Source organism: Epinephelus fuscoguttatus, linkage group LG9 (assembly GCF_011397635.1).
Source record: "Epinephelus fuscoguttatus linkage group LG9, E.fuscoguttatus.final_Chr_v1".
Classification (NCBI taxonomy): Eukaryota; Metazoa; Chordata; class Actinopteri; order Perciformes; family Serranidae; genus Epinephelus; species Epinephelus fuscoguttatus.
Window position 1 is genome coordinate 5,989,805 of NC_064760.1, and position 23,820 is coordinate 6,013,624.

General features: G+C 42.7%; 1 protein-coding gene across 1 annotated transcript; it reads right to left on the bottom strand.

The window, feature by feature from the left end:
- Nucleotides 1–22: 22 nt before the first annotated feature.
- LOC125894803 (probable carboxypeptidase X1) lies at nucleotides 23–22,733 on the bottom strand. The gene is made up of 14 exons (XM_049586432.1): nucleotides 22,339–22,733; nucleotides 15,574–15,683; nucleotides 15,355–15,494; nucleotides 14,576–14,660; nucleotides 8,549–8,708; nucleotides 8,373–8,464; nucleotides 7,249–7,372; nucleotides 4,883–5,079; nucleotides 4,586–4,765; nucleotides 2,466–2,663; nucleotides 2,277–2,373; nucleotides 1,334–1,473; nucleotides 1,123–1,225; nucleotides 23–658 (listed from the first exon to the last, which is right to left on the bottom strand). Exons 1-14 carry the CDS (start codon nucleotides 22,679–22,681, stop codon nucleotides 357–359), a joined length of 2,271 nt encoding a protein of 756 aa, XP_049442389.1. The 5' UTR covers nucleotides 22,682–22,733; the 3' UTR covers nucleotides 23–356.
- Nucleotides 22,734–23,820: the final 1,087 nt, after the last annotated feature.

The window sequence follows — 23,820 nt, forward strand, 5'->3', positions numbered from 1 at the left end:
AATCCATATATTTTTTAGAGTTCACAAAATAGATGTTAGAAGTTTTTAATGATTTAAGTGAACAGGTGAACATCCATCCTGCACCATAATTTAACAACCTCACTGGTGTGAAGACAGTGACACACATTGTCATTGTTTTGGCTCTGTGGTGTTGCACAATGAATATAAACTGAAAGCCACCACACACTGTTGTTGGCAAGCAAATGTTTGCTCAGTTCTGCTGCTCCACAGCAGAGGATGAAAAAATCTCAAGTGTAAAACGTCACATGACGAAAAACGAAAAATGACTCCAGTGAAGGTGTGCGTCTCTGAGTGAACTGAACCAAGTCCAGCTTTGTTCTTATCTTCAGTCATCATCACATCCTCTTCGCCCGTTTGGCAGCAGCACGCCTCTGGTTGATGGCCTTGGTGGTGACACGGAGCTTACGCAGACGTAGCTGTCGCAGCCGGAGCTGCAGGTCCTTGGGGAGTTTCCCTCCCTTCGCCAAAATGTCTTTTAGCCTCTGTTTGGGCATCTTGGTGAGGCGGAAGTCACAGATCGTCGGGAAGTAGTCGTACATGACCTGGCAGGTGCGGGAGGAGGGGAGGTAGCCCTCTGCGCTGACTGTCAGGCGGTACTCGCCGGGATTCAGCAGCCGCCAGTAGTCGCCATCAGCAACTGGGAAAGGAAAGAGAAGTCCACAGTCAGCCGAGATCATCAGAATGGATCTAAAGTAACACTTAGGATGAGATAAAAATAATTGAAATAAAAGAACTATTAAAATTATATGGTAAGGTGGAAGCACATCCCCAAATCTACTGGCCTTTGAAAAGTGAAAGCACTTCATACAACTTATCTCTGTAATACATTTTTTCTGAGGAGGAATGTCAGAGTGGCTAACTTAAAATTAAAGCGGAAAATCCACAAAATTTTTATAGCATCAAAAAGTGCTCAATTTTGCTCGTGAGACAATGTTTTGTAATTGTTTTATTCACCTGTTTATTTTGGATGACAACTTAGAGGTGTAAAATATACAACCGCTTTTCCTATTAGTTCCGTACATACAGAAAGTTTTCTTCATATTTTCCAACCACAGACCTCGATTTAATTAAAATGTGATGTGACATGATGTCAGACTGTACCTGATCTAATGTGATGATCAATGTCGTCCACTTTAATGATGGCATCTGGGATACCAGCCTCTGTGTCTTTGTCTCGAACCACACCCTTAATCCCACGGTGGACCTATGAAAATAAAAGGAGGACACTTATGTTTATGAAAACAGCAACAAAAGGAAAAACAAGGACTGAGGACGAGGAACTGAAGATGAAAATAAATGAAAGCACACAGACCTGCTCCATGTAAACCAGCAGAGACTCTCTGTTGTTCTCCCACTCGATGGGAAGTTCACTGGCGTGAGGAAACTTATCACAGGACAACTCCACCGTCACCTCGAAGCAGTTGGTGTGCAGGTAGCTGAAATCATTCATACCTGCAAAGACAGAAAAAACATGGACATTGATATTTTCAGTTTCATTTTTTTCTCTGATGGAGTCTGCTGGGGTTGGGTTTAGGACTCTAACAAGGTCTGTTTTTCATTTTAGACGTAAAGGTTCTGTGTACGACATTCAGAGAGTTAACAAAGGAGAAAACCAGTGTTTGGAGTAATGGCGTCCTGAGCAGAGAATGAAGTCACACCACCTCTGTGTGTTTTACTCTGAGCTTCTCTGGTCTTTGTTGTGACAGACAGTGTGGCCGCATGTGCACGTGAGTCCCTGTGTGTATCCCAATGGCTGCCATCACAATGTACTGCACTCATACTGTGTTACCACTGATGACACCATCCCGACCAACACTGTCACAAAGCCTAACACCCACTCACCAGTTCCCCCTCTGTTAACACCATTAGCTCTGTCTGCACTGTTGCCAATATTAGCACTGTTAGCTGCTAGCCTTCAGCTCAGCAACCTCCATGTTGAGAGCCGTGTGCAGTCAATCCTGGCTCAGACTCTGAATTATGCAAAATACTGTATAATACATTGTTATATACTGGTATTGCTAACAACAGCTAACCAAGCTAGAGCATGCTAATAACATCTTGTCTTTCCAACTTGGCGTCATCATAATGTAAAGTCTATGAGCTAAGCTTATTTTCACTATGGAGATAAATCTGGAAGCTGGAAACTATTTTTGTATATGAGCCAGGTGAGCAGTTCTCACTGAACTGAACAGGTGCAATCCTGGGGTCCAGTATTCAGATCTGATAATACATCCATGAGAAAAACACATTCTTACTTCCTGGTACGTTGTGCCAGTCGGCACCATTGATGATGTTGTTGAATCTACGGAAGTCCTTGTTGTGGCAGGGCCGCCGGTCTGGGTTGGACATCACCTGGTTATAGACACAGACACATTAAGTACATTGTAATGTTTCCTGCAGATGTTTTAAAAATGAGAACAGGAAGTGACAGGAGGAGGATTAACCTGATTGGTGCTGGCGTACACTGTGGCCAACCAGCGGAAGAAGCTCTCATCAGCAGTGGGCGTGTGCTCGCGAGGTGCCCAGTCCCGGGTCATGTCATACGGGTAGGTGACCACCAGTTCTCCACCGTGGAGGTTAGCACCCAGAACAAATGGGATGTTCTGCATCCAGTTGATGACCGCCCGGGTCTCTGACGCCACCTGATGGAGAGTCAGTCAGAGGACGAGCTCCACTCAGTTTATACACATTTAAGTTTTAGACATTTATCCAACTGACTCTGTTTTAATTCAGCCTAGGCAGCATCAGGGTATAAGGGTAAACCAGGGTGTTTAGAAATCCCAAAGGTATATTTTCAATATCCTCAAATATTCAGATGCTCAACTTTCTATTAGAGATGGAGATGCTGTGTTGTAGAGGTCAGTCTTTACTTGCGGAACAGGCAGCTGAGCTGAGAAAGATGGTGACTACTAGCAGGGGGGATAACATTACAGGACTAGTGAAACAAAAAGGCCTGTTTGGGAGTGCTGCCACATATAACTTTGTCTTGACAGGACTTCTTTCAACTACAAAATCAGTTTATCAGGCACGTGATTTTATTCAATACATCATCTCTGTCAGCCCACTGAGGTGCCGGTATCTGCTGCGGCTACAGCATTGTGGCCAAGACAATTTCATACATGCTACTATGACTTCTTCTTCTCGACTTTGTTCCTCAGTTTGTAAAACTACTAAATCAAAGTTTGGGTTCCAAGTTCGCCTCAGTGTACCTGGGGTCGAACACTGACAGTCAGAGTGAGACATTAGATTGTTTGCACTGCATCCACTTTTTGTAATGTCTGGATATATGTTTGTTTTGTGTTTTATAATTTTGTATTTAGGTGAAACAGTGTTCATCTGGGAGATGCATTCTGGAAAACACTGATAATAAAGTTAACTCAGATCAAATCAAAATGCCTCACAGGTCAGCCACAGACATGCTTCCACAGCTTTGTAGAAGTGTAGTGAATTTACCGACCAGCTCAATGTGCAGTGTTTAAATAGCTTCTGACACACCTGTGATCCACCCACACAGGTGACTCCACTTCCTGCCTGATGAGAGCTCTGCTCAGGTGTGACTGATGTAACAGCTCCCTCACTCTGCTCTCACACATGTTAAGGTGGGACGTTGTTATTATTACTAATCAGCCAGGAAACGTGAAAACACCTGCGAGGACCTTTAAAGAAATTAATTCCCTAACTATTAACAATATTGAATATTTTTTGGACATAATATTTTTACCATTGCATCGTGTATTTTATCATTAATCATCTTGGTTTTGCAGAGTCACTGTTAATATATTGTTAGACTTTTATTTAAAGTTTTATCTATAGTATTTATTGACACCATGATGGTTGAAATAAACAGCCGGCTTCAACACGACTCTGGCAGCTTTGTCATACCTTTTCAACTTTAACTTACTGCTGCAATGTAGATTTTTATGCAATCATAACACATTCAGGACAGTTTTAACTGTAACACACAATGTTGCTTTTAATTCCTTTTCTGTCTAAATAAATGAAACAAGATGAAATCAAACGGCAACAGTTGACAGCACGCAGAAACACTAATGTTTTAACCACACTGCAGTGCCACGACATGGTAATAATAAAAGTATGTCAATATATATTATATATAGTGTGAACAGAGAGGACTCCAGAGGCTCCATCAGAGCCGAAGTTGACCAGAAAAAGAACAGCTTTTTTTTGTTGGTCCACTTTTTGGTGCACTTTAAGAGGACTGAGTTCATTTTGTTTAAAAAGGACTAAATATAAACACCCTTAGTGTCCTCATTTCTCAGCAGCAGCATTAAAAGCACTGATGTTTCTAAAATTCAAGATGGATTTTCTCGCAAATCTTTTGGCCAAAAGTTGGAATCACTAATGAGAAAAGTGACAAGTTGAAGGGCCACAGCGATACTGCCCTCAAGATGTTCATCACCCTAAATATTGAATATGAAAGCACTGCTAAGAACAGAAATAGAGTCAGGAGATAAAGAGGCAGGAAAAGAGGAGAGTTCTTAGTTTAAGAATTAGAGATGTCGTACAGGCTGTGGTGCTGATGTAGAATAAATGACACACTTACAAAGGCCTCCTCAGACGTGTACTGCTCAGGGATGGGGAAGTAGTGGTTGATGAGTTTGGAGCGGTCCGTCTCCAGCTCGATGGCGGTCCACATCCCTGAGTTGAGGTCGGCGAAATTGTGGTTCATGTCGATACCTTCATAGCTGTAACGACCCCAGGCCCAACCTGCCAACTCAGAGCCCTGCAGATCACACACAGTGGGACAAAGCCTTTGCTGCTGAGTTACAGTCACAAAGCACAACAGTCTGGAGTCGTCACAGAGACAACACAACTAGAGACTACGTGCATTTAAAGGCACCTTTTTATATGCCATCTCATATCCATCAGGGTTCATGGAGGGCAGGAGGTGGATGCGGGTGTCTTTGACCAGGCGGACGACACGCTGGTCTCCCCGCTTGTACTCTTGGCACATGTACTGCATGAGATTGAGCAGAAGCTCTCGGCCCAGCACCTCGTTCCCATGCATCCCTGCAACGTATCGGAACTCAGGTTCTCCTGCAGGGGGCGCCAAACAACAGACACAGGAAAGGAGTTAAGGACTAGTTAATATTAGAAAAGTCTACAAACAAAACCAGAACAGAGCACGAGGTCATCTGGCAAATCAGACCTCTTCTGAGGAAACAGTGTGTGACATCATTCCCAAAAAACCTAAATACTTCTACATGATGTGCTCTTGAAATACCTCAGATCATCCTCTTTCACAGACCCCAGTGAAGGACCTGGATCTGTTTCATGTGTGGTCTGTATGCACTGACAGGCAGCTCTGAAATCTCACACATCCTCCTCACACTGTTTACGAGGAGGCGTCTCAGCTCACATACGTACTTTTTTCTTGAGATACTTCTGGAGCTGGAAACTTTACTGAGGATACTGAATCAGTGATTTGGTTGAGACAGTTAATATGGAGTAACCTTTGCAGCAAAAGTTAACAAAATAAAAGCCTCTTGTAAGTTAAAAGTTTTTTAGTTTTGCTCCGTATGTGGCACAGTATTAACGTCCCAGCCAAGACAGTAGCACTAATAGAAACATAAAAGTTTTAGTTTAACAAAACACAAAGAGAAAAACGTTCATGAAAGTTACATAACTGTGAAAGAGGGCAGGGGCAGAGGAGGATATTTGACCACTTTGAACCCAGTTGGCGTGCTCCAGCTGTGACCACAGGAGCAGATGACAGAAAATACAGAAAACTCAGTCACATAAGATCGTTCCAACACATGGAACATAAGACTGCACCCAACCAACACCAGTCACTGGAAAAAAAAGACTTTAAGGTCGACAAAATGAGGCCACAGACAGAGCAGAGTGGAGGGAAAAACTGATATTCTCCCTTGTAAAAGCTACCAATTATCTGCAGGCCGCACATGTAAAAATATATGAGACAGCAAGTTTTGACAAAGACAATTTTGATGACTTCTAAGGGTTGCGTTTCAAACATGTAACCTGTGAGTGGATCATATTTGATAACTCATTACTGAATTTGAATGGACGGGCATGATCTTCCACTCTCCTTCTGCTCCTTCGTGCTGCCTTCACTGCTGTATGTTTTGGCGGGAAAACCTCTGCACTCTGCTGCCATGTGGGCAGCGCTGACAAGGCCAAAGAAAACATTTGTACACCTCAGAGCAAACAAAAGTGAACTCTGGTCTGTGAAGGTTTGTTTTACACAGCGCCGGACTGTGCAGCTTTGCAGGGTTTCAATTCAGTGGCAGCCGTTGCAGAAGTCCCCTCTGACATCTTAGATTACCAGGTGATAAAAAGGCATCTATCTTATCAGAATAAATGCAGCAGTGCAGCATGTGAAAGACTGCAGTTTTAAAAAGCAGTCACCAGTATAAGGGGTTTGGCATTGTGCAATATGTAATAATTGTACATTATGGGAGGACATGTTGAAACTTTTTGTTTCTTTACTTTTCAACAACACAGTGGTTACCATGTGGTTATGTTTAGGCACAAAAACAAGGTCCTGTTTTACCATTAAATACCCAATTTTGGGAGCATAATCATGGCTGGAAATGCCATCGATGTCTTTCTGAAAAAAAGAAAAGTTTTGGTGGCAAAGTCGCCACTTGAATTACTGCCAATGTCATGCTAAAAAACAAGCGATTCTGATGGCACTATTACCGATTGAAATGCCGTCAGTTTCAAAACCCAATTTTGATGGCACAAGCACTGCTTAAAATGGCGTGGATGCCTCACTAAAAACACCTTGTTTGAGGGCACAATCAGCACCAGCCATACTGTCAACGTCTCACCAAAAACACCCAGTTTTGAGGGCACAAGTTGCTTGAAATGCCACCGCTGTCCCTCTAAAAGAGATCCAATTTTTGGGGGTGTAATAACTCAAGGAAATGCTGCAAATGTCTTGCTAAAAAACATTGCTGTGTTTCTTTTAGGCTGAACTGCTCTTGAACCAGAAATAATTTCACTGAGCTTCTCTACCTCAAAACCTTTGACTCTGGACTTATCAAAGAACATGTATTCACTTAAAAGAGGATGACACTTTTTAGCTTTTGGTTGCTGAAAATCATGAAACTCTGTCAACTACATCTTCTTCATTTTAGATACAAACCATGATGATCCTTGGAATGAGATTTTTCCTTTTGAAACAGGTGTGGTACATTTTGAAGGTTTCACATTGTCACATCTGTCTCCAGTGTGTCTCACCCAGCTCGTGTTTTCCAGGGTTGTCAGAGATCTCCATGACATAGAGCTTCAGACCCGTGTAACTCTTCCCGATGCTGTACATGCGGGTGATGTCAGGACACGCCTCTGTCACCGACTTCATCAACTGGGAAACAACAAAAAAAAAAGTTCCACATTTTGTCTTTGTGAATGTGAATACGTTTCAGACTGAAAACATAGTTTGAATTTCTGCATGCCGGCACTCAATGACCTATTGAACAGTTTCTACTCTGTGAATTTAGAACAGAGGATGCTCTACAGATTCCTCCTTCATTCTGAAATGCCTCCTCTCATTTGCTACTGTGGTCATTAGTGCTGAGGGTACTGTTTATCGGACAGTGCACTGCACAAGAACATGAAGCTGAGAGATCAAATACCAGCAGGGAAACTGCTCACAACAAGGCCTGTGGATTATCTTGAGTAAATTGGGTCAACTCCACACTAAAAAATGTACGTACGAAGATAAGTCAGAGATGGTGTGCGCCAAAAATATTTGACAATTTCTCCAATCAAGCGTCCACCTCACCATCTACGTCGCTAATTTCCCGTCTCCAAAATTTCGTAAGCATGGGTCACAGTTTCTCCCATCGCAGTTCTATTATATTGGAGAGAAGGCAGACGTCTCCCACACCCTGACACTCACACCAAAATGATCTAGACTGATAAACAGACAAATGATTTCTATTAAATTCTTGGGGCTGACATGTCTCCCAGTCTCCCCACAAACCTGCACTCATGTCTGACCTTGTGTTCAAACACCAAATGTATTCACACACGTTGAATGTGGAGTCGTGTTTGTCTCTGCGGGCTGTTTTCTGACCATCAGATTCCAGACGGTGTCTCCAAACAGACCGCAGGTAGTGGCAGCACAGTGAGGACACTGCCATGGAGTGAAACCACCCCATAATATTTGTTTTTTGGTCAGACTGAGACCAGACCACACACACACTGAGGGAGCTTCCTAGAGTCGCTGCAAAAACCAAGAACCGGTCTGTTTGTCAACACTAGAGTTTGATTTTAAAAAAATATATATTTGTTGATGGCAAAGTTGTGCAAGCCAAAAATATCCTACTGGCTGAGCTGTGCGCCATCAAACTGTGTCGTACCTTTCTCATCTCCTTGTAGTTGTGGTGTCTGAAGTCCAGTTTGTCTCTGGACCCTGTTGGTTCTGTCTGCCATGGGTAGATATTATTTGGATCTGTGATAGCAGGAAATGTTAGTGACCAAACAGTGCAAAAGTAAGATAACTAAAGACACTGTTTCCACTGTAGGCGTCCCGTACCTGGGAGTGCGCAGCCCAACACCTCGGCTCTCAGGCAGATGTCACCCTGCGTCCCGTTCTCGTACCAGCTCTGTGGGTTGATCCGGATGTAACGGGCCACCGTGGACGTGTTGAAAAGGGCGAGGACAGGTGTCTCCGTGTCCTGGTTTCCTTCAAATACCTGCAGCACAGAGGGAAGCACATGTGGTGAAATACAGAGATCTTTACCTCAGGCTGATAATCTTAAGAGCTGAGGCTGAAGTTTGGGTTTTATCTTAGAAACAAGTCCTGTTTCTCATCTGAGGCCAGAAAAAAATGGTTCCTGCTACGTTTAAATGTAGCAGGGAGCTTTGTCATGAAGTCACCCGTCTTTCTGCCTGCCTAATATTTCCTTCCCATCTCCACTGTGAACTATACATTCATCCATTTTCAACCGCTTATCCAAAACCAGTTTGTGGGGGCAGCAGGCTAAGCAAAGCACCCCAGACGTCCCTCTCCCCAGCTCCTGCTGAGGGACCCCGAGGTGTTCCCAGGCCAGATGAGACTTATGGAAAGATGTATTTCTTTTAAACTAATTTGTCTCTAGAGAACCTTTGAACCAGTCTGATGCCTCATGGAAATAATCCCTGCCTGACTGACACTTCATGGTGAGCTGTGGCTGCGGCACACATGCCTCAAACACCACTGGAACAAACAAACCAAACCAAAGCTGCAGAGTTTCCAAACCTGTTCTGGCATCCTGAGTAACCAAAGGGCAGAGATTCATGAATGTAACCATCATTACTATTATTCCCTCGTAACAAAAAGGAGAAACTCCAAAGTGTTTGTTCACTGTTAGATCGTTCACATTCTGCCGAATACTTTAACACTGGTGATCAAACTTTCCTTTACAGGCCTCTGTTGGAATGGCAGCAATGGTTTGTGGGTAAATTACACTGTAATGACTACTTTTCTCATTTGATTCCATAAAGTGACATTAAACATCTGCTGCAGGAGTTTCAACATGAAGCATTTACTTAGAAATACATAACAAGACGTGTTCCAATATAACCCTTTTAAACTACCAAAAATTGACCTTTTGCTAAGCCCCGCCCCTTTGTGATGGTCCAACAAGCTGTTGGAGTAAGCATGGAGCCCACACTGGAACTAACTGCACTCCCTGAAGAAATATTATCATATTTTTAGACAAATGACAGAGTGATTCCAGAGAGCAGCAGACAGAGGGGTCTACAGTCTGTGTTTGAAGGATATATCCAGGATGTCAAACTGACTCAGCAGCAACAACAGGTTAAAAAGACAAAGATAGTTAGAAGCTAAAGCCGAACTATAGGCTACAGATCACAGTGTAAAAGTGAACCACCACATCACTGCTGATCGACACACAAGACAATGAATATAAAGGGAAACTTTGCTGATGTTGAACCAGCTGTGTGGCACACAGTGTGTGCAGATGAACAGGGATCTCTGGGGGAAGTGACACACAGCTGGTTGAATATCAGCAAAGTTTCCCTGCTTCCCTTCACTGGTTCCTGTACAGCAGGGTCGGAAGAAACGTATATCTTTTTCCAACCTCTCCAGGTAACGAGTATCATTAATACACGACGTGCCCCAGGCACAACATTTAGCTCCAAATCCACAAAACCAGCCTGAAAATGAAGGAAATCTGAAACGACTGCATTAGAGTCAATGGAGCACAGCTGTTGTTGTATGTTATGATTGGTTAGCCTGCGTCAGTGACCTAGTGAAGAGTCAATTTCCTTCCCTGAATAAATAAAAATGAAATGAAAATTTATATTTATATGTTTTCATTACAGGTAGAGGGTAAAACTTTTAACTAGTAGATATCACATGAAACTTTCAGAAACCAGGGCTGACACATAGAGACAGACAACCATTCACACCTACGGACAATTTAGAGTCACCAATTAACCTGCATGTCTTTGGACTGTGGGAGGAAGCTGGAGCACCTGGAGGAAACCCACGCTGACACAGGGAGAACATGCAAACTCTGCACAGAAGGGCTCCCGCACCCGGGATTGAACCAGCAACCCTCTTGCTGTGAGGCGAGAGTGCTAACCACCACACCACCATGCCGCCCCACAAATATTTTATATTTTTTTCCATAACAAAATATATATTATCAAATATTATATTAAAATTTGATATCAAAATATGTAAATGATTTTATATTTTTTATATTACAATAATTTACATAATTTAAATATAAAATCTTAAAATATGTTATATTAAATTTATATTACATTGAATATACATTTTATAACAAAATATGTATTTTATATTAAAGAATATTAGCAAGGCATTATTTCATTAAATATGTGCTTTTTGAATACATTTCCAGAGCAAAAAAAAACAAAACACCTAAATGTGTATTTTGACCTATTGAATGTATGTGAAATGTGTTTTTTTTTTCACAAGTCTGAGAGAAGCCAAGTTATGGAAGCAAAATAGCCCAAAATATCCAAACTGACCAGAGCATGAAAGAATCAGGGCGTCTCCCCTGAAATGATCAATTGTTTAGTCATTTTTTCAAATGCTGATGAATATGAAATCATTTATTCTCATATTTCCTCCTAGGAGAGGATGGTGGGATGAGGAAGGGTGGAGTTAGTCGGTAGGAGGGTTCTCCTCTGTTAGCGGCTGGACTTGTTGGTCATCGTCCTCCAGATCCTCCTGATCCTGTGTGGAAGCCTGCGTCTTAGAGGAGCTGCACAGCTTGTCCTGGCCGATCAGCTCTTCCAGTCTCGTCAACCTCGTCAGCACTCTGCTTTCTTTCTCTGTGTCATCCAGGGAACCTGCCAAGCATTCAACGCTGGACCTCCATGAACCAGCCGCCCCGCCATGCAGAACACCGGCCTCCTGGGCGTCCGCACCTCTCTTGTGACTTCTGTCAGACTGAACGTCTTCGTCCTCCTTCAGTTTGTCCGAAGCCTCTTTGTGGAAGTTCAAAAATTTCCTCAGCGTCTTCTGCAAGTTGTCTTCAAGCGTCGATGCTACAGCGGCAACTTGTTCCTCAGACACTGTGGTGCTTTCAGACCGTTGCCATGGTAAGGTGAATTTCCTCGGCTGCGGCTGGCACACTTGGTTTACACTCTGTACTACAATGTCCAGCATCTCTGAGGCCACAGAGTTCACAGAGTCCTTGTAGGGTTCGGGTGAGGCGACATCTGCCTCGACGCAATACGAGGAGAATACTAACAGTGACCTCTTGAGGAAGTCCTTCAGTAAATCCAGGCTGGTGTCGACAAACCTGCTGTGTGAAAGGTCTTTGACGACCTCCTCAGGGGACACAGCCACCAGATAACTTATCTCCGAGTCCTGTAGAGGTGATCCATCCACCACTTCGGCGGACACCTTCTGGCTCCTTTTAAAGGCTTCTCTTGCTTTGCTGGTGAAGTGCAGAGGTGTCTTCCAGGGGCAGCAGGAGGAGCCATCCACAATGTCCACACATTCCAACTTGTCTTTAGTCTTTTTCCTTGAGAAGCTCATTTTAGTCGAGATATATTTCAGGACTTTGCTGGCAGGGCTTGGTGTCTTCACGCCTGCTTCTGTCATCTCCTGACAGCTGTCCAAGCTTTTTATTATTGCTGACATCACCTCCTCTGTCGCAGACTCCAAATACTCGTCCAAGTTGTGCTACAATGCCACCTCAGCGCCCGAGGAATTCATGGAAGCAGAGCTGTCCTCGGTCATTGGTTCCCCCACCTGCATCAAACGGGAGGATCTGCAAACAAACAAACAGTTATTGATTGGTTTGATGTTAAAGGTACAGTTTTCAATAGAAATGTTTTATGTATTTTAAAGGCCCATCTAGGGACGAGCACTGCAGATCAGCTGAGGCTCTAAGAGCTGTGGTGTGTGACATTGGTTTATGATACAAATAAACAATAAAATATCTGGTTTTCAAATCTAATGCATTTTATTTTCTTGCCATAAGTTATTAAATTAAGCCTTTGTAAGTTGGATAAGCATTAATAGACACACTGTAGGATGATTTAGGATTTGGGGTCTATTTAGGACTATTTCCTGGTTCCACACATTGCTTCCTCTCGAAGCAAAATCCCATCCAAAGAGCGAATGGACCCACATGGCTTATTTGTGCTCAACGTTTGATATGTATACAACATGCACACAGATGCAGCCTTCTGTCCGTATTTGTGGATGTTTTCTTATGGAGCTCATGGCAAGGAGACACAAAGAGACTAATAACTATAAAAGGGGGAAAACAACCACAAAGAAACAAAAAATGCCCACAAAACACTACAAATAAAGCTGCAAGGAGACACAAAGAGACTAATAACTATGAAAAGGGGGGAAACAACCACAAAGAGACAAAAAATGACTGCAAATAGACACAAAAAGTCTAGATAGAGGCACAAAATCACTACAAAAAAAGCTACAAAGAGACAGAGAGACTTACAATGACTACAAAAAGGCAAAAACAAACAAACAAAAGACCCAAAAATGATCGCAAAGAGACACAAAAAGTCCAGATAGACACAAAATCACTACAAAAAGCCCACAAAGAAATAAATATGACTACAAAAAGCTTCTAAGAGACACAATGCATCTAGCTCCTCTGTAGGAGAGGTGGTGGGGCCCGTTGTCTCATAACGCGCCCATACAAGCGTCCCCTAACTAACGGTTAGAGCTAACGTTACTTTGGAGCTAGCATGAAATGCTTCCTACAACCTCAACATTTCAGCAGAGACCAAAAACAAAAAGCACAGAGAGGCACCAGGTGTTTATCAGGTAACTTACAGGTTGTCTCATCCTGTCCCGGGCGGGCTCCAACTGTCGGTCTTCTAGGTTGTTGAGGAAGGAGGACAGGATTTTGTCCTCCTCCATCGTTCATCATACGCTCCTCTGCTACAAACCGTAACGCCACCACACAATCATCTTGGCGGGTCAACGGTGAGTCGGTATCGGAGGCCTAGCTCATACTGGTCCTTTCATCGCTGCTCTCCATTGTGTCTTTCAGTGTTGGACGATTAACGGTAGATTAACCAAATAAAGACTTGTACCTGGGCAAACTGAACATCATGAGCAGTTTCAAACCATATTCACAGTTGTTTTCTTTTAATTGAAAATGACGCTGACCGTTCGGTAACCATGCTCACACTGTTTCTTTTGTTTATTTGTTTGTTTGTTTGTTTGTTTATTATTATTATTTAAACTTTATTGCAAAGATACAAGGATACAGATTACAGGGAGTTTCAGAGACATAAGAGATAAATCAATAATAATCCGTGAAGTACATGTAAACAGAAAATAAATAAGGGAGCCAGGGTACATTACATTATACAAAAACATCAAAAAACGTTAAGACATTAATTGTTTCTGTGTCTGAACTTAAACAAACGTGACGTTATCACAAAACCAAACACACATAAATACAATTATATCTTTTAATTTTATTTCAATGACCAAACCATAATGTTGTTGGATGCGTTGTCACATTATCATAAAAATATTTTATTTATTTATTTTATCATTTTTAAAAGAATATCACCAGTCAAAAGTTGAATCCCATTTTCACGTGATTTTTTTTATTTTATTTTATTTTATTTTATTTTTTTCCGGAAAATGACCTCCAATGAATGATCAGAAAAAAAAAACAAACACTGACTAAAGATGACTTTAAGGTATTACATCATAAAGTCAAATCATGATCTGACCCCTCTGTCAGATGGACCGCACCATTTCACAATACCTGTGGGGGGGTGGGAGCATCAGATGGCATGTTGAAATGTGTTTTAATGATAAAAATACATGTATTTATCATGTAAATACATATCAATACAAATAAATGTAAATACAGATTGTATTTCCAGTGATATATTATTATTGTATGTGATCCAATTTAAAGGTCATCACAGATCTTTTCATGGGCTGCCCTTGACCTTGGGCTGGCGTCATTTCCCTTTGAACCCACCTGAGAGCGGGCCTATATATATATGTATACATATATATGGCTAGCTAGATAGATTTTAGCTAGATAGATAGGAAAAGGAAAATGTTTCCACTCACAGCCTCCTCTGTCCCGTTCATACTTGGCTTCCAGACCAGCGAGTCGTTACTGAACTGCACCTTATAGGTATGGACCATGTTCCAACTGTGTGTGAACAAGACACGTGGAGTTCTGTAGTACATTACATTTCATGTGTGATACACAGAAGACTCTCAACATAGAGCATAGAGCAACATAGAGTCCATAACAAGACCCCCAACTACCATCAGAGAAAAGATTATGCATTTTTTATTTCTATTTAAAGGATTAATCAATACAGTAGTGGTGGTATGTGGTGGTAGTGGCTGCTGGATACCCAGAGCTATACGGCCTGATGATAGACAGCAGGTTGTCAAACTGCCCCTGAATCATCCTAAAATATGCCTGTAAACATCCATGATGGAGGAGAAGCTCCTGGACCAACTGGTGGTACTCCCCATGATCCAGCCTCTTTTTTAGGGTCTCATGTACCCACACAGATCTCTGTTTATCTGCTGACAGCCTCTCACCCTCAACCAGAGCTACAGACAGTACCCTCTGCCTCAACATGGCAGGAACTAGATGCTAATCACTACCATATAAATAATCTAAAAAAATAAATTGATTATACAGGAAGGTAAGGTTTTTTAACAGCGCCCTCTAGAGAGCAAAATCTAACGAACGTGACAACCACCCCTGTTCTCCCCTAACTGGAAGCTTTTCAGTTTGGCGAGTGTTAAAAGATTTTGAGAAGAACATCGCTGTAAAGAAGAGCTTGTTCACTCTTGACACTATATGAACTTTAACCCTCAGTACTGACCTCCAGATGGAGCTGCGACCCTGCAGGATGACACCAGTGAAGCGAGTCAGTCGCCGAGCGTCGACCTCCAGCCACTGCTTCGTGTCTCTGAACTGAGCACACCAGCCTCCATCGTAGATGTCTCCATCCTCTATCCCAGACTGAAACACACACAGGAAACACTCTGTTGCTCTGTAGCGTGTGTGAAGTCTTTGATTAGCTGTCAGTCTGTGTAGTTACCTGGATGTTGAGTCGGCCGCGGTGAGGGCCCAGGCCTCTGCGCTTGTAGGACGACGCTCTCAGCTGGGTGTCTTTGACCCTGAGTGACTCCAGACCCAGTGGAGGACATTCTGACACAGCCAACAGGGATGTATTAAGCATTTGAATATTATCACACCATGACAGTAGAGGGCAGAGCAGCAAAGTGAGAAGAAGCCGCTGCTCCAGAGGTAAAGTTCTAGTTTAGTTTTTGCACAGATATTGTTAAAGGAGTGACTGTTTGTGTCATCAATACAGCCAAAGAGACAGCTGATTAATGTCTTTATGTGTTTTTAAGTAAACGTTCAAATTCCAGTTTACACTGAGAATAAACTAATGGAAACAGATCTCAGCCCACTTTGCTCCTCGGTAACACAGTGTATGCAGGTTTGCAAACCATACTGCAGTTATGCAAACACATACACTCACATGTTCACATATGATACTGAACATATGTACAAACACTTGACCTTGTGAGAGCTGGGAGGTCACAAGGTCAACTCTCTGAAGCATGTGAGAACAAACTAAATCACCTGAAGCAGTGTGTGGGATTTAGTGGCATCTAGTGGTGAGGTTGCAGATTGCAGCCAATTAAATACTCCCTTCTCGTGACAAAGCATCAGCATTTGACAACCTGGCAATGAACACAGGTTGGCCAAGCAGGAGGAACACTACTGCATATCTTCAGTGGGCTGCATACTCTGGAGGTAAACCCAGAAGCTAGAAACATTTTTGCCGTATGTGCCAGGCGAGCAATTCTCATTGGACTAAATAGGTGCCAATTCGGTAGCCTGGAAATCCAGACCCAAATCTCCAATCACCAAGCATGCATTTGAAAATATCACTGCACGCAATTGGATACACTACGACCAATCAGAACAATACACGGGGTGACGCATCCAGAGCTTAGCTACCAGCAGAGCTAACTAGTAGATTAGATTCTTGCCGTATCCGGTCGGCAAAACAGCAAAAACGTCCTTCTTGCAAAGGAAAGACTCGAGCGCCGTCTTCTCTTCCTCTTTTAGAGAAAAAGCCAAGTCTAACTCGTTCATTGTAGCGGCCAAAGCCGTTTCACACAACTGGTGTACATCCGTAGCCAGCTTGCAATATTTACGGACTGATTCCGGACTTCGTCAACGCAGCGCTTTCGTCATCTGTTTAGCTCGCCTCTGGCCCGCCTATATCAGATACACCGATGTGATTGGTGCAGCTCGGCTCCAACGGCATGGGTAATGAGCTTCATTACTGACTGCCAGAGTGACTCGCTGAGCAAATTCAAATTGCGCTCTTGCAAGAACTCTGGATTTCCAGGGTACCAACTCGGGGAGTGGTGTCCAGATCTAAGAATATCCATGAAGAGGATCTGTTCTCTAAGTAGGGGCTTTCTTAGCTAATAAAGACACAACAATTCTTAGTTTCAGGTGACTATACACTAATTAAAACATAGTCAGGAATACTGTATTCCATTTCTGGCAATGGATCCCACTAAATCCTACGCACTGCTCCTTTACAACAGAGGGAAGTTTGTCTTCAAATATTGCAATGTTATATAATGTGCATGAATTATATAACACTAAAGGAGCACATTTTGTAAATGGGACAAATGACAGTTACCATATTACAAAAAAAAACAAAACAAATGCAGATGCTTTCCTACATTTTGAGGTATTGCAACTTTTACATAAGTAAGACTTCTTCCAACTCTGATGGATTTACCAGTTAAGCAGAAGACGATAATTGGAAGAGAGTTAAAAAGCAGAGCAGGAAACAGAGGAAGCACAACTCTCTTGTAGAGGGTGAAATGTCTTTAAACTTGTCCAGCGTCCTCTGCTGCCGTATTAAAGCCTCAGACAGACTCTCATTGTCTGAAGGGTTCAGCTCGTTTCAAGCTGCCTCTTCCTGCCAGGATGCTTTACTGGCTGTTAAAAAGTCTCAGGCGAAGGTATAGCAGCAGTATAAATAAATGCTAAATGTAGGTGGCATTTCCTGTAAAGACCGTGTCCCCCTTTGGCCCTGTAGTCCAACTGGATCTCTGATGAGCTGAGTGTGACTCAAAATGCTGCTGACCTCTTAAAAAGTGACATCTCTTTGTTGCTGTTGATCGGTGGATTCCTGTCAAACCACAAACGTTTGGAGTTGAGCCAGAGAGACTCCGGAAATAATACTCAGAAGACAAAACCGTAAAGTCCCCAAGGAGAGAAAATAATTAACATTGTTGGTTTGGGGGCTAAATTGTAAACAAAAAAGTGGTTTGTAAGAGCGTCATTCAGTTTGTTTATCCTTGTCTGCCCGAAAGTGTTTATAGAAGGAACAAAGACCATGACTGTCTCTCCTTGTCTCAGTTTCACATCTGCTACCCCCAAACCCTTTTTTCATTTCCTTTTGCCTCTTTTCTCAAGCTCAAGACGCCTCATCAAAGATAAGTTCCCCACCCTGAGCCTCATCTCAATGGGTTCTTCATTACGATCTTCCAGCTTCATGATCCATATTCATGATTAATTGTGCAAAATGCAAGTAAGTCAAGACCAGACCTGAGGGGCCTGTTTGGACGGTGGAAATTGAGAAGCTCAATTATGTACTCTGGTGCCAGATCGCTGAGAGTCTTCATTAATTCTTAAGAGTCTTAATTGAGTTGGTAATTAAAAGTAAAATGGATTCTAAAAGAGACTGGGAGCCAATGCAAGGAGGCCAAAATAGGTGTGATGTGTGAGGATCGTTTTGCTTTGGTCAAAAGTCGCTGCTGACTAAATAATGTCCATTGAAATGTATCATACTGCTGTAGCACCAGCTGAAGACAAAATGTCAACAAATCTGAAGGGTCGGCTGGAGCTGATATGAGTATGCAGCACCTAAATTTGGTTACAACTGTCCAAAGAATTCCAGCAGAATATCGCACCATATTACACAACATCGGCCAAATTTGGTTTCGGTTGGAGAGATTTTTTAAAAGTAAAATGACCATTTTTTTTTTAAAAAAAAACAAAACGTTTACTTACTTTCCCAACATGGCAACTTTTCCAGCATATCCCTCACAGTTTATCTAACTATGGTAGTAGCTGGCGGGCCTGAAGGGATTTTAATGGGCATCAGCTCTGATTCGATGTGACGTGACAAGTTGCTTACTAAGCATTTATTCCTACAGTAATCTCCACTTCGGTCTTTCCGTCTGCATACACACATTATATGTACTGACACTCCACATACACACACTTCCTCAATCAGCTCATTTTTCAGTCCAGTGAACACACAAAACTATGCATGCATATACTTATATACGAGGGCACATATACGAAACAGCTGGTAGAGCTATCACAGCTCTCTGGAGGCTAAAACAGACCAGACCAGTGCACCAAACCTCCACACCATAATGTTAATCATGTATTAAAAGGTCAGAACTTGGTTTTAGGGTTATGGTTATAATAAATGTCCTTATAATCATTGTACTTTGAGAGATGAGGTTATAGAGAGAGTGAGACTGGCCGGAGAGGAGCAAAACAGAGAGGCAGCAACAGTTAGAAAATAAGTGACAGGAAGACCACAGGAGACATTGGTAATTATTTCGTGAGACAATAAAACATAAAACATGTAAAATAATAACTGAAATCTATATTTTAGAGCTTAATTTTGGACACAGTATGTGATGAAATAATCTCGCTACTTTTGGAACGAGACGGACGTTGCGCACCCAGGTCATGTGAGATTATTTTGTCACACACGGGTCACTTAGCAGTCAGTTTACAGACGACAATGTACAGGAAGACACCAGTTCGTCTGTGAACTGAGAGGAATGCAACATTTTCAGGGGGAACAAAGACCACGCCCAATCCCTTCTTGTCTCTTACATCTTTTTCTCTGCTCTTTTCTGCCTACAGGAACCAGTGGGGTCTCGATCCAAAACCAAGTCCACGAAGAGACAACTCCCACACTCAGGGCCCATTCACACCAGGATAGTCCGGGGGACTCGGTTCGATTTGGCGGGGAATGCCGAAAAATTTCACACCTTCATTTGGTTCGGTTCACTTTCACACTGCACTTTTTAAAGTGGACCAAACCGCCTGGACAACGTCACGCAGTTACAACAGCTGCTCGTTTGGGGGCAGTATCGCCCGAAACGAGCACTGACCAGGAAGAAAAAGAGCACGAGGAAGAAGAAAACCCGGCTCATCGATTGGCCAGGACTGAAAACAGAAATCCATTGTGAGTAGCCACGAACAACTGCGATATATAGTCCTCTGACCATGTATCAATAAGCACCTGCACCTCCTCACTACTCGTCTGCCCACGAGACATTTTCCAACTTTTTCTTTCTGTACCTCTGCTTCTCCCGGTTCGCACTGTTGGCTTTGTTTTTTTTTTTTCTACCCAAAATGCACTGCGCTCTACATCACTTCTATGTCTGCTCTACATCACCTCTCTTTGGTATTCACCAAAGCATTCACACCACTCCAAACGAACTGAGCTATCCGTTGAAGCGGACCAGGGTTCGTTTAAAGCGGACCAAATAGCGCCAGTGTGAATGCGTCCTCAGTACCAAGATCTCTCCTGCGTTCCTGCCTTCAACCAACACATCCATCATCACACTCACGATGATGGATGATTGAGATCTTCCATCCCTTCATCCCTCATCCCTTCTTTCCTCACTCTTCATCCCTTGATCCTCATCCTGTCATCCCTAACCCTTCATCCATTCGTCCCTCGACCCTTATCCCTCAACCCTTCGACCCTCATCCCCTCATACCTCTATCTTCATCCTTTCATCCTACACCTGTCATCCCTCAACCCTTATCCCTTCGTCCGTCATCCCCAACCCTTTCCCTTATTCTTCTACCCTCATCCCTTCATCGTACATCCTATCGTCCCTCAATCCTTATCCTTTCATTCTCTCAGCCCTTAATCCATCATCTGCAATAAACCATTCAAAATCTTAATCTCATCGGTGTGATCTGTGTTAGTGAACGATATCCCTCTTTCACAGATCACTGACAACTGATATTTGTGATCTCTCTGCACCAACACTGTGTGAGAGGTGAAGCTGTCTTCTCATTAACGCTGTATCAGAGATTTGTTGTTATGAGTCTGTGCTTTGCTTTGAGACAGTAGTGAAGCAGCAGATTTAATTAGTATACAGGTTCAGATATACAGTATGCTCGGCCTCAGTAGGGGAATTACATGAATCAGATCTGGGTCTGAACTTAGTGTTAAATTAGCAAATATTTCTAGAGTTTGTTTGATGCTTTCTTGGGTGGGTTTACCTCAACCAACAATTCAGTGTGTCCCAGTGAGCTTCAAATTCCCCATTAAACTATTCTAAGCTGGTGTAGAAAGTGTTAATGAGTCAGAAATTCACCTGAGACCACTTGAATTGTCCTGACACAGCAAACCCCCCGCCCCCCATGTGAAAGCACCTCAAACTATTTGCTACCAACATGTGACCCTTGTCTGACTGACATACTGTATACACATTAGGGCTATTCCCTATACATACGTGGGACAGTCTCCGTGGCCACTGACGGGCTCACACTGGGTTTGACCTTGGGTTTGGCTTTCTTAACAATCTTCGGCTTCTTGATGACGAGTTTGGGTTTCTTCAGGATTGTTTTGGGCTTCTTTGCTACCTTAATGCTCCTGGTGGATCTCCTTGCTACAAAAATGCAAACCATTTAAGGCATAGTAGAAAACACATATCTCGCAGAACACGACTTCAGAGTTTGTGAATAAGTCATTTGAACAGAACAACAGGAAGAACCATTTTGAAAAAAACTTGCAAAAATCGTATTAAGGAATACTTCAACCCCCAAAACAGCCATTTGTATTTTAACAGAATGTTTCACTCCTCCTTTAACATTGTTGGAAAGTTCTTCACTCACCACTAAAAGAGGAGCTGCAGCGAGCAGCACAAACCAGCTTTAAAACCTGAGACTGCATTAATGTACATGCTGATGTTTTTGGCTGTGGATGTTCACATCTATTTACATTATATCCATTTGGCTGCAGCCACAGCTCCAGTGAGCGTACAGTTGACTCACTGCCTGCATGGACAACATCACAGGATTGGTTTTCAGGAGTGTGAGGGGTCTTGTTCTTTGTTTTTTTGGTCTGAGGCATCACGCAGCCCATCTGGTTTCCATCAGTAGAAAACACACAGCGAAAATGTCTCACCGCGCAGAGGCTAGAATGTGGAACATCCTCCCCCAACCCTCGGACACTGACTCCCTGACCGCAGATATGCAGAGCCAACAGGGCTCTCTTTACACTCTGAGAATCTGGGAGGCTCCGAGGAACCCTGAGGAACGTTACTTTGACTTGTTATTTAAATCCTGAGGAGGATCCTTAACCAATGGACATTTGGAACCTTTGACCTGAGGAACATTTCTTAACCCCAGAACTCTACCAGCACCAGTTTGTAGATTTGCTGTATCTATTCTCTAAAGATGCAAACAACACATTTATTCCTTGAATTAAAGTTCTGGTCACTTTGTTCTCTGTTTGCAGAGGAACACTTGACTTTACCGGCATGACTGTTCATGGGAAAAGTAATGGAACACATGGAAAACCAGCGAACAATTAGCCAGGCTGTAAAAACGTACATTTAGCCATGTTGGCACGACTAAAAATAATAATGTAAAAAAGTCACATTAATTTGACCACTGTGCAAATGTCCACAGAAATATAATGTTTTCATATGGGGTAAAACAAACTGCATTAAAATTCCAACATATAACATCTGCAATATTAATATCTCCTCACCTAATTCCAAAGGACCCTCATCTTCTTCTTCCTCAGTGTCTTTCCTGGACACCGGTCTTCCTGTTGTTTTACCTGCATCTTCAGTCACATGTTTAGCAGCTGTGGTGGTTTCAGGAGGTTTAGCAGTTGTCTTGCTGTAACTGGTTATGACTCCTGTGGTGGTGGGAACCTCAGTGGTGTTGATTTCTCTTGCAGAAATAAGGCTCTCAATTGTAGTAAATGTAGCATCTGAATCCACAGTGGATCTCACTGTAGCTGTGTCATCAGTAGGTTTGGATAAAGTGAAGATAAATGATCCACAATGCAGAAATAAAAGCAGAATGATATGCAGAACTCCTGCCATAGTAACTCCTCTCTGTAGGAACCCCTCCAAAACTAAACACTCATTCAACCTCTCTGACCTGCCGCTCTGCAACACCATCAAGTCACCCGCAGTGGAAAACAACTTCTAGTCACAGACTGACAAAATAAAAGCTGTGTTGATACACTGCGTATATTTTTGTTCGAGTGTTTCCTGCTTCTCAAAAAATAAAAATTTTGTTGCTCCTCCTTGTCAGATACAATACTAAACTGAATACACTCATTAGCCACTTTATTAGGTACACCTGTTCAGCTGCTCCTAAATGCAAATAGCTCAGAGGAGAATGGCCAGACTGGTTCAAGATGATAGAAAGGCAACAGGAAGTCAAATAAGCACTGGTTCCAACCAAGGTGTGCAGAAGAGCATCTCTGAAGCAACAACACCTTGTCCAACCTTGAAGCAGATGGGCTACAGCAGCAGAAGACCACACCAGGTGCCACTCCTGTCAGCTAACAACAGGAAACTGAGGCTACAATTCACACGGGTTTTCTCACCAAAACTGGACAATAGAAGATTGGAAAAACCACATTCAGATGGAAGCATGGATCCATCCTGCCTTGTATCAACGCTTCAGGCTGCTGCTGCTGGTGGTGTAATGGTGTGGGGGAGATTTTCTTAGTACCAACTGAGCATGGTTTAAACACCACAGCCTACCTGAGTATTGTTGCTGAGCGTGTCCATCCCTTTATGACCACAGTGTACCCATCTTCTGATGGCTACTTCCAGCAGGATAACGCACCATGTCACAAAGCTCACATCATCTCAAACATGACAATGAGTTCACTGCACTCCAATGGCCTCCACAGTCACCAGATCTCAGTCCAATAGAGCACCTTTGGGATGTGGTGCTAGCCTGGTACTACCAAGGTGTACCTAATAAAGTGGCCGGTGAGTGTATATTTAGGTTTTAGACATATGGTTGGATAAATCAGGGAGTTTGAAGGTGTCACCTTTGTATCTAGGAAAGTATAATAGCATTTCTCACTATTTCCAGATATTTTATAAGCAAAACTATTACTTGAGAAAATAATCAGCATATTGATCACAAATAAAAATGATTGCTCATTGCAGCCTTTAAAAGGTAGATTAAAATAATCATTTTCACCCATAAAATGCAACAC

Bases quoted from the DNA above. Each gene is read 5' to 3' on its own strand.
- LOC125894803 (XM_049586432.1), bottom strand. From the start codon at position 22,681: ATGGCAGGAGTTCTGCATATCATTCTGCTTTTATTTCTGCATTGTGGA. The intron at 5,080-7,248 runs GTGAGACACACT...CGCCCCCTGCAG, and splicing joins CCCTGGAAAACACGAGCTGG to GAGAACCTGAGTTCCGATAC. The intron at 4,766-4,882 runs GTGCCTTTAAAT...TGTGATCTGCAG, and splicing joins ATGAGATGGCATATAAAAAG to GGCTCTGAGTTGGCAGGTTG.